Below are 11,179 nucleotides of genomic sequence, written 5' to 3'. Positions count from 1 at the left end.
TGCAGGGTCACCATGCCAGGCTGTCACTCTATCCAGCCATTTGCTCCTCACCACGACTTGAAAATGATCCCCATTTTATAGCAAATCCCACCTCTCTGCTTACAAGCTGTGTGACCTTGGGCAAGTGACTTGAACTCTCTGTGCCTCTTGCTGTAAAGTAGAAATATTAATACAATAGCACTTACCTGCTAGGGTAGCTGAGTGCATGAAATGACAACTCAAGCATGGGACAAACTCTCAGCCCAGTGCCTGAGGCAGTAAAACTGGCTCGTTTTCTCATTATGTGGCTCAGGCTCTTACCAAAATGGATTTGTGTTCTCTGACCTCATGCTGCCACTGTCACAGCCAGGCGGAGGCCAGCCTAAGGTGAACATGACTGAGTTCTGCAGGGTGTCTGCAGTCACAGCTCTGGGGCAGCTAAGAGTCCCTGGGTCTCTGCCATCAGCAGGGACTTCCTTTGGGCGGCTTGAAGCAGACAGCACCCAGCTCCGCAGGCCTAGCGCCCCGTGGGACCCAACTGACACAGAGCAGAGCCCGGGCACCCCGGCCATCTGCCCTCCACCCTGGGCAGGTGCTGGATGCCGCAGGAAGATGAGAATCAGCACAGTTCCTCTTCTGCATCTCACATCCCAATAAAATATTTATTATTTCAAGAAATAAATCTTTAAAAAAAGAGAGAAAAGGAGTGTCTCTATTGCTTTCCCCCACAGGTTAGTCCTTGGGAACCAATGAGTTTTTTTTTTTTTGCCATCGTGGTTTCTGCGGCTGCAGGGGCCAGCCATGTCTGGAGGGGACTCCCGTGGGAAGTGTCCGGCCTGGCCCCTCCACCAACTCTCAGCATCCCGGGGCTGCCTCCTGGGAAGGGCGGAGGAGCAGGCCTAGGTTGGTGGGTGGGAGCAGGATTATAAAACTGGGTGGGTGGCAGTGTTCTGAAGGCCTGACCCGCTGAGGCAGGCGGGGCTCTGGGCATGGGGGTAGGGGGGCATCCTGGGGCAGCCATGCCACTCGGAGAAGGACAGCTAGATCTGGAGGCGGTTTGAGGCCGGAGGAAGCTGGAGGTAGGGACAAGGACTCGGCACTGGTGGGCTGGGAGGTTATCTGGGCTAAGCACACAGGGCAACTGGAAACTGGGCAGGGCGTACCATGGGGCTGAGGCTCCATCCCAAGCCCACGTCTGCAAAAGATGCTGGGGAGCTGGGGAGTCAGCACCTGTGGAAGTGCCTGGTGCCTGAAGGCCACCCTCGGGCGGGGGTCCCAGAGCCCATTCTCTGAGGCTGGGGTGGAAATCTGCCCCTTGGAGGGGGTAGGGATTGAGGCTTTGGAACAAATCCACCGTCTGGAGTCAGTCACAGGTCATGCCAGGATGGGTTTTGGGAGAAGCCCAGAGTGAAAAGGGTTGGAACAAGCAGGAGAGAGAAACAATTCAACTAGGGTTTGGGTGGTTCCTGCACCCCCAACTGTGGTCCTCAAGTGTAGAAGGAGGGTGGGGGAATCGGGAAATCGGGAGGGAAGGGGCTAAGGGGAGGCACAAACAGGACTCCTCAGCTTAGCCTTCTCCCAGCCCCCTGCCCCTCTGTCCACATCCCAAACACCAATGGGCCCTGTGTGCCTGGCTCCCCTCATAGGAGGAGGGCGAGCCCCCAGTTTCCCTGCCTGGAGCAGGTACCACTTAGGCCTGCTCTCCAGGGCCATGGGGAGGGCCCCTCTCTTGGACCCTTCAGGGACCATTGGGCAGTCTGGTCCCTGCTCCTCTCCCTTGCAAGTCTAGAGGCCCCATCCTGGGCCCAAGAGTGACTGGGCCCCTTTCGCCACCTGGCCCAGATCTGGCCTTGCACAAAGCCAGGGGCCTCTGACCACCTGCTCCTGGGCCATGAGGACTCTGAGTAGTCCAACATCTTCTTGGCCATGATGCTGCCGTGAGTCCCCAGGAGAGAACCAGGAGCCTGCCTGGGGGGGTCCCAGGGGCTCAGTGTGCTGCCTCCTCCTATTCCTGTGCACGGCTCTCCTCTGCCAGCTTCCTGGCTAAGGAAGGAAGCTCCGGCCTGGAGGGGTTGCAAGAAGGACAAGCAGCTGGAGCTCAGAACCTGCTGGTGCTTTCTCCTGCGGCAGGAGACAGCCAGCATGGGTGCCAGGCAGGGCGGCAGAGGTGGACTCACAGACAGCCCTGGCACAAGGCCACCTGGCCTTTGCGGAAGTCGCGGCAGGGGCAGAGCCGGCGGTACTTGGTGTTGGAGCCGGCACAGCTGAAGAGCAGAGGCTCCTTCTGCAGGTAGCACTCCTGGCCGGGCTGGGCGAAGGCCGGGTACAGGTGGTTCATCTCCGATTCGGTGCTGTCACAGGGCACCTGCAGCCTGGCAGGCACCACACAGCACCGTCACTCAGCGTTGGTCACTTGGGCAGAAGGGCTGGGGCAGGGTAGGGGCTGCCCCCAGCCTAGTCCTGCCTGCCCCACTTCTCTGGCCCATCCCCATCCCAGACTGGGTAAGGAGATGTGTTACGACTCCTTTATCCCACGTGCTACCCAGGAACCCCTGGAGAAGAGAGGAGCCTGGCCTGGAGGGGCTGGGGACCTAGGCAGCTCTAGTAGGAGGAGCACCCGGGACAGCTTTCATGGTCCGGGACAGGACAATGCCCAAATAGGCTGTGTAGGCGGCTGAGTGGGTGGAAGACAGCAGGCACTGGAAGGAGCTTTCCCTGGTAGTTTAGGGCTTGGCCAAGAGTAGGGCAGCAGTGACCTGGATAATGGCCTGGAGGATCCCTTCTGGATCCTTCCTGACTCATTGGAAAGCGTTAAATCCTCCCCACTGGCAGAGCTGAGGGCCAGTTCTGGGTGTGAGAGCTCTCAGTGAGCCCGGCTGGGCCAGTGAGGATAGGGGCTGGGTGAGGGGCACACTCACTTGAGGAAGGCGTCCTGGCTGTTGAGGAAGGGGAAGAAGGAGGGCTCACAGATCAACCCGTGGTCCAGGCAGGTGTCGGTGCAGGCCCTCCCAGGTGCGGCCAGCCAGGCCCGCAGGGAGTGTGCGGGGGGCCAGGCCGCAGGGGCCAAGCTGGCGTTCTGAGCCCACTCGAGGTGGGTGGCATTGGGGGCCAGGACAAAGGGGCTCTGCGGGGTGTGGGCCCCTGGTAGGGTAGGGCCTGGAGCTACACAGAAGTCCTGCAAGGAGGAGAGCAGTGTTAGGGCGGGGAAATCTGACCCAGGTGTGCCTGGGAGACACCTGAAGGTGTGGCCCTGCCGTGCCAGTACGAGCCACCACTATTGGGTGCTTACTGAAGACCGGGTAGCTTTACCTGCATTATTTCATTTACTTCTCATAGACACTCGTGTCTCCAGATCGCTTACAGGAATTATGGAGGTTGAGAGGTCACGGCACCTGCCCAGGGCCTTGGGGTTGGATGGCAGAACAGGACTTGGATTCAGGGCCCTCTGCATCCTGTCTGCCCTGGAGCAGCCTCGATGCTTAGGTCAGGCTGGGGTTCCTACCCTGGGGCCCACAAGCCCTGCCCTCCATGGGGACAGGGCCCCAGGCTGGCCGTGAGGCTCTCCCTGCAGGGTTCAACTCCAGGGGTCGGAGGGCCCTGCGAATGCTTTCCTGTGAGTTTCCTGTCTGGGTTCAGTCCTGGGTTCTGGCCACGGCCCTGACCCTCACCCTGTCGCCTGAACACGCTCTCCCTCCTGGGGGCCTCGGTATTCCCATCTGTAAAGGGACAGGGGAGAATCAGACTCTCCTGGCCCCTAATATTGGTGGGGCCAACAAGATGGAAAGGGAGGCCACGCACTATCCGTGGAAATTTCTCACAGCCATACAGCCACCTGCCTCAGGGCCCCCGAGCCCAAGACCCACCCCGGGCATCACCCTGGAGACCTGGAACCCGCAGAGCCGCGCTCCATCTGGGCCACCTGCAGCCCTCACGGTGGCTTAGACCCACCGGGATGCAGTGGGGGGCCAGGACTCCCCAGGAATAGGGCACGTCCTCCTCCTCACCCACTACTTCCAGGCACTCTGAGCACCTGTGTACTCCTGGAAGAAAGGAGTGTACTCCTGGGACAGCCGCCTGCCCGGGTGCTCCCTTGGGGGGCTGGGGTGGCCGAGCTTTTGAAACCGTAGGGCTGTCCTTGGTTTCTCAGGGCAGAGATCCCAATCTCCTGTTCCAGTCTCACTGCCATCCTTAGCAGGTGGGTGGGGAGTCCAGGGATCTTCACCTCCTAGTTACCAAATCCCAATCAGCTACCAGACTTTCGAACCGCTGTTTTCTAAGAATGAAAGTCTTTGTGTTTCTGTTAGTGCCGTGGGGTTCAGCTCTAAAAGTTGGGCCCAGGGCAGGGGTGCCCCGAGCAGTGCTGCTTTCTACACCCGCAGCAGGCCTGCCTGTCTCCTGCCCTGAGGGAACTCTGGGAAAACAGACTGGACAGGCTGGAGGAGGGAGCAGGGAGCTGGATGACTTCACGGGTGCAGGTCCCTGGGCAGACAATGAAGCTGGCTCAGCCCCCTCCTCTGGTCTGATGGGATCTGGGGCAGAGACCAGAGGGCTCACTGACCTGGTGCTGGATATAGGCGTGGATCCGCTCCAGCATCCCCTCGCAGGTGTACTCGTAGGGTAGGTAGGGGTCTACCTGTGGGAGGGACGGGAAGATACATAGCGTGGGAGGAGGCCCAGCCGTTGGGGGCCCTGCCATGCTCAGCCTTCGGAGTGGAGGTCTGGTGGGCTCTCATATCCTGTGCCGTGCCCAGGGAGCCGACCACCCCATCCACCTGGCCCTTCCGCCCAGCTCAGAGTCGCTGTTCCCCGCACACCCTCCAGTGGCCTTCCAGGACTCAGGCTCAGGACCCACGAGGCCCAGCCTCACCCCTCCCCACCCCTCCCAGGTCCTGGTCCCAACTGCACTGAGGATAAAGCTCACACTCTGTCCCCTCCTGGGCTTTGACACCTCCTCTTCCCACAGCCCACCCACCCTCTTAGGCATCACCTGCTCCAGGGAGCTTTCCCTGAACCCCACCCCCACTCCTGTTACAGGAACACTTTCCGTGGTGGCTCCCAGGACCCCAGACGTCCCCCAGCACAGAATGAGCCCCTGTGTTATTGTCTCCTGTTTATTCCTCGTGTCTCTCGTGAACTTATGGACCCCTTGAGGGTGGGGACTACGGCTTGTTCACTTCGAATCCCCGGTGCCTGGCACAGTACCTGGCAGACAGTGGGTGCTCAGGAAATAGCCATGGAATGAAAAGGCATCCCCAGCTCTGCCTGTATCCTGCCCAAGACCTGGGACGTTCATGCAGAGGAACACAGGGACATCTCCCAGTCGGCGGGAATGAGATGACATTTGCAAAGTACCCTGCCCCCACAGGCACAAACCTCCAAACAGAGACCACAGGCTGTCTGTCTAAATATCTAATAGTCATCCAGGCGTGGATTACATCCAGCACTTTGGGAGGCCGAGGCGGGCGGATTGCCTGAGGTCAGGAGTTCGAGACCAGCCTGGCCAACATGGTGAAACCCGGCTCCACTAAAACTACAAAAAAATTAGCTGGGCATGGTGGCAGGTGCCTGTAATCCCAGCTACTTAGGAGGCTGAGGCAGGAGAATCGCTTGAACCTGGGAGGTGGAGGTTGCAGTGAGCCGAGACTGTACCAGTGAAACCCCAGCCTGGGTGACAGCGAGACTCTGTCTCAAAAATAAATAAATAAATAAATATCTAATAGTCACACAGCAACCTGTCATGTGGGCAGATGCATGGAGTAGCTGGGGTTCAAGAAGCCAGGGAAATGGAGGGAAGAGGTGACAGAGGAGTAAGGGGGTACTCTTGCCTCCCCCAACTTCTTAATCAACCAACCCCTTCCTGTTCCATTAACCTTCTCAGGCCCAGCACGGAGCCACCGTGGAGGAAATCACTGACCTGGAAGGGCAGGGGCAGTGGTCAGGACCCGGGAAGGAGCCGTCCCAGACTCAGAGAAAGGTCTGTTTTAGCCTTCAACCTCCCCACCCCAACATGTCTGGTGGCACCTGACCTGGCCCAGCCCATCTCCTAATGAGGCCACTTTCCTGTCTTTAGCCAGTGGGTGAAATCTAACTGTTTGATTCAAGCCTGCAACCACCTCCTTTCTTCCTCATTGGCGTTGGGTGGTGCTAGAAAGTTCAATTGTGCCAAGCTCGGTCTTGCTTCCTGTGTTTCTTAGGAGACCTGTCCTGGGGCCTCTGGCCAAGGGGACATTCCTGACACTCAAGGGTCCCACGGAAGCAGCCGTCACCGATGTCCTTGAAGCCGGACATTGCCCCAGCACTGACTTCCCCCCGCACTGTGCACGGGTATTCTTAACACTGGCGCAACTTCGAAGTCCTGGGGAATCTGCAGGTCCCATCCTCAGCCCAGCCTTGAAGCCCCATGCTCTGCACAGCCCTGTCCCGACCTGCTCTCGTTCCCAAGCTGATGGCCCAAGAAGACCCTGGCAGCCAGTTGCTGCCCCAGCTGGTTCCCTAACTACTCACAACAAAGTCCTGGGAGCCTCTGAGCCCCACACACTTCTGGGGGTCTTGCAGGGACAAGGCTTCACTCCCAGGTTATAAATAAAACTCCCCAGAGAAGAGCTTTCCCCTCCAAATGCCGCTCCCCCTCTCCGTGACAGCAGATCTCTGAGTTACTCTCGCTCCTGTGTCTGAAGCTCTTGTCATAAGGTAATTCAAAGGTCCCTGTGTGAAGCGAACGCTCACAGCCAGGGATGACGTTCCACCTGCCACGAAGAAGCCAGCCTGCCTGGCCTAGAAATCACCCCCATTAGGTCTAATTACAGGTGTGCACCCTAATCAGTCTTGACAGAGTGACAGGTGCTGGTCCTGCCTGGGAACTGCTGGCCTGCGGGAATGACAGCAGGGAGGGGTGCAGCAGAGGCCGGTGTTGGCATCACCTTGAATGGCCTTTCTCTGGACACAGGATGCCCACAGGCAAAGCCGGGGAGGTGCAGAGACACAGAAGGGGTGCCGGGCACTGGTTTTCCACGGCTGTCAGCCGGGGGCCGGCTGGGCTGTGTTAGATCTCCCTCTTCTCACCTCCTCTTCTCACCGCTTTCTCCCCATCCTGGCCGCTCCTCCCTCCCTTTCCCTGTAAAAGGCCACAGGACTTGCTGAACAAGCCACTCCCCCTGATGGCGGCCCTCATTTGCTCTCAGCCTCCACCAGCTGGCCCTAAACCTGTTTTCTAAAATAGAATTATTAGGCCAGGCATGGTGGCTCACGCCTGTAATCCCTGCACTTTTGGGGGCCAAGGTGGGCGGATCGCTTGTGCCCAGGAGTTCGAGACTGGCCTGGGCAACAAAGTAAGACCTCCTCACCCCTCCTCTATTCAAATAATATAAAAAGAATATTTTAAAAAAATAATACAATGGGATTATTAGAATAACCCAGAGTTCTTGTTTAAAATGCAGATTCCCATGCGAAGCTGGGTCCTATTAAATGGGAAGGTGCGGGACGGACTCGAGAATCTGCATTTAAGCCCCTCCCCCGGGTGACTCTTGGGCACATGAACGTTTTTGAGCTGCTGTGAGCTAAGACCAGTGGACTGTTATGTGGAGGGATGGGGCCCACAGAAGGGAGGGGCCTGAAGGCAGAGGGGCCTCAGCTGGTTTGGAGCCCAGCACAAGTCTCAGCTGGTCGGATTTGCAATACCTTGCTTCCTTAATCCCTTTGTAATTGTTATTTTTTAATTAATTAACAAAATTAACCAGATGTTCATATAAAAAAAAAATCAAACAGGAAAGCAATGAAAGGGAAGTTTCCTCTCACCCCAGACACTCAGTCCTTCCCCCAGTTATCAATTTCTTATGTGTCCACCCAGAAATACCTGCGACTATCCCAGCACCTTCATGCACACAGCCCTCCCCTGACCCTGCTTTCTGGGCCTCCGGGGGGCAAGTTATCCACAGGCTGGAGTGTCTTCCTCATTCAGCTCAACAATGTATCTTGGAGGTTGGGCCAACCCTGCTCCCCACATTGGAAAAGTCTATGTAGTCCCCCTCCCCAGCCTTGCTGAAGCCCCTCTGTAGGAGAAGCCTTGGAGGATTGGTTTGCAAGGGGAGGGGAGAGGGAGGAGAGCAGAGGCAGGTGGGTGGAGAAGTGGGGAGAAGGAGCAGGAGGAGACTGTGGGGTAGGAGGAACCCCCTTCCCTACCTGTGCACCTTGCTGCCAGTTTCCCCATGCAGTGGGCTGGGGTTGGTCAGTTTCCAGCAGTGAAATTAATCAGTTAATCCCCTTCAATCTTCTTTCCTATGCACTGAGGTCCCTACCTAAGGCCTCCTTCCTGGCACTGGTACTTCTAGCCCCATTTAAGCCTATGAACTGGTACCAGTCAAATACCTGGCCCTCTTCCTAGGGTGTGGCCAAGGGGCCAAATTCCTATTGGTCTTTTTAAACATTTTTTGAGACGGAGTCTTGCCCTGTCACCCAAGCTGGAGTGCAGTGGCATGATCTTGGCTCACTGTAACCTGTACCTCCCAGGTTCAAAAGATTCTCCTGCCTCAGCCTCCTGAGTGGTTGGGATTACAGTGATGTGCCACCATGCCTGTCTAAATTTTTTTTTTTGTAGTAGAGATGGGGTTTCACTATGTTGGCCAGGCTGGTCTTGAACTCCTGGCCTCAAGTGATCCACCCAATTCAGCCTCCCAAAGTGCAGATTACAGGTGTGAGCCCCTGCACCTGGCCTCTATTTGTTTGTGCTCTATAAGGCCTTGCCAGAACTTAAGCCACCAGCCCAGGACAAGGGACAACACTGGGTTGAGAACTAGCAAGGGAGCTTTTTATCCCTCCCCACTCTGTCTAGGCCGGTGCTTTGCTAGGACCCAGCATTACAAGGTCACACAACCTCTCCCTGCAGCAGGACCATCAGCGCCCCACCCTCAGTCACCTGTGACTCCACTTCAGGGCTGTCTCTGGCCTGCTGAGCCCATCCATGTGCAGGTCAAAAGTGTCAGGAACTGGCGCCACCCTCAGCCACAGATGGATGGGAAGAGGAGGATACCTACCCTAGCCTCCTTCTCCTCGGGCAGGACAGCTCTGGGATGTGACCTACCCCATCTCCCAGAGGCCCGCGTGGTGATGAGCTCCAGGTGCCACCTGCTGAAACTCACCCTGCCTCACCTGGCACCTCTGTCCCTGCCTCCTGGGGTTGCCTCCCAAATAAGCTACTACTGAAATCCCTGTTTTCATGTTACTTCCTAGAGGAATCCAATCTCAGACAGCCCCTGACTTTGAGAAACCTGCCATGTTGGCCAGGCTGCTCTCAAACTCCTGGCCTCAAGTGATCCGCCCGCCTCACCCTCCCAAAGTGCTGGATTACAGGCATGAGCCACTGTGCCCGGCCTGGAGCGATTATTTTTGCTCAGCCTGTTATTTGAGCTATAGCAAGAAGGGGATCCAGGAGGACCATAGTGAGAGGAGGCTCTCTCGTTCACCAGGTCTGAGCCTCCCCAGAATGAAGGAACCAGCCAAGCACAAGGCATGCTCAAAAGCCACAAACATGCCCACTGTGGAGATGAGCATCAGGCACAAGCCCCTCCTCACTCTCACCCAGCCCACACATGTGAACCCACACACACCAGCACCCACGTTCGCTGGAGACCCAGGGTGTTCTACCCTCTTGCTACTCAAAGTGTTGCCCCGCATTTAACAGATGGTCTGTGTGCACATTATATTTTGAAATGTGCTGGGTAAAGGCTGCAAACCCACACCTGCAGCAGTTTAAAGAATCTCCACACATTCATCGTGAAAACACTCACTTAGCACCTGGCCCTCAAAAGTGCTCTATAAATAATTCAAGATCCAGGGCTGCCACGTAAGGTTGTGCAGGTTGCTCACTGCACAAAGGCATTTCCCCACACATCACACCTGAGTAGATGAATGGGGGCCCCCATTCCACTCTCCAATCCACATGCCCGGACTCAGAGCTGTGTCTGACCAGGGGAGGGATGGACACCTTTGCCAACCCAGGCCTGCAAGTCTGAATTCACCCAGAGGGGCACCGTTTTCTAATCAGAGTAAAGACCAGCAGTGTGGACTAGTGGTGGTCTCGATTGCATGTGGCTGCTCTCACCTGAGTTCTCATGATGGCCTTGATGGCTGCTTCAAACTCCTCTGAGTTGTTGTAGTCGACTGTCCACACGTGGGGCTTGCCGATGAAGTTCTCCGCGTAGGGATGCTGGGAGAACACCTGGCAAGGGTACAGAGATCGCAGCTGCCCCCTGTGCCTGCCAGTGGGGCAGGGACAAAGGAAGGTACCCCATCCACGTGTCCTATCTCCTTTTGCCCCACATCTCAGTCTGCCTCTTCCAGGACCTGCAGGGCTCTCTGTCCCGGCCCCTCCTGATTGGGGACGAGGATGCTTTTCACTCACCTCTCTGGAGGTGGGCTTGCCTCGGAAGAACTCGTGGTTGAGGGAGCTGTGGGGTGGGCTGAAGCGGGACTGCAGGAAGATGCAGCCATTGGCGATGGCCTCCAGGGGGGCGGGGCCCTCGTAGGGGAAGCCAAACCCGATGAAGAGCTGCAGAATCAAGAGGCACACGGTGGTCAGGAAGCGCTGTGCCACACAGCCCGGTCAGCCCCAGGATGCCGGGGACAAGGTTAGGCTTCAGGATATTCACAGGAGGCAGCTGGGCCACAAAAGCCAGCCCAAAACATCTTGTGCCACGGGCAAGCACTTCCCCTCTCTGGGCCTCAGTTTCCCCATTTGTGAAATAAGGGGTCTAATGAGCTATTATCAATAGTCTCTTCTTGCTCTATCAGGCTATGATTTATGATTCTGGAGGCAGGAAGAGAAGAGCAAGGGTTTCAAGCCGAGAAAGGTGCAGGCCCGCACCTACAAGAGACCTCCAGGAACCTCACTCACTCACCCCAAAATCATTTATTCAGCACCTAACTTGTGCGAGGCTATTCACAATAGCAAAGACATGGAACCAACGCGGGTGCCCATCAACGGTGGCTTGCATAAAGAAAATACGGTACATAAACACCATAAAATACTATGCAGACGTTTAAAAAAAGAACAAAATCATGTCCTTTTCAGCAATATGGATACGGCAGGAAGCCAATATCCTAAGTGAACTAAAGCAGGAACAGGAACCAAATACCGCATATTCTCACTTGTAAGTGGGAGCTAAACATTGGGTGCTCATGGGCATAAAGATGGCAGCAACAGACA

At 56.6% G+C, this 11,179-nt stretch overlaps 1 protein-coding gene across 3 annotated transcripts in view; it reads right to left on the bottom strand.

Moving 5' to 3' along the window:
- Positions 1-616: 616 nt before the first annotated feature.
- MGAT5B (mannosyl (alpha-1,6-)-glycoprotein beta-1,6-N-acetyl-glucosaminyltransferase, isozyme B) overlaps positions 617-11,179 on the bottom strand; it is a 102,784-nt gene continuing 92,221 nt past the window's right edge. For all 3 annotated transcript variants that reach the window (XM_011952573.1, XM_011952641.1, XM_011952505.1), the window contains 5 exons: positions 10,376-10,522; positions 10,076-10,192; positions 4,538-4,612; positions 2,898-3,154; positions 617-2,351 (listed from right to left, as the gene is read on the bottom strand). In XM_011952573.1, the coding sequence (XP_011807963.1) occupies positions 2,153-2,351; positions 2,898-3,154; positions 4,538-4,612; positions 10,076-10,192; positions 10,376-10,522 (795 nt within the window). In that variant the 3' untranslated portion in view covers positions 617-2,152. The remainder of the gene's footprint in view (positions 2,352-2,897; positions 3,155-4,537; positions 4,613-10,075; positions 10,193-10,375; positions 10,523-11,179) is intronic.

Source organism: Colobus angolensis, unplaced genomic scaffold (genome assembly GCF_000951035.1).
Source record: "Colobus angolensis palliatus isolate OR3802 unplaced genomic scaffold, Cang.pa_1.0 Scaffold1, whole genome shotgun sequence".
NCBI classification, from domain to species: Eukaryota; Metazoa; Chordata; class Mammalia; order Primates; family Cercopithecidae; genus Colobus; species Colobus angolensis.
This window is presented reverse-complemented; position numbering and strand designations above follow the sequence as displayed.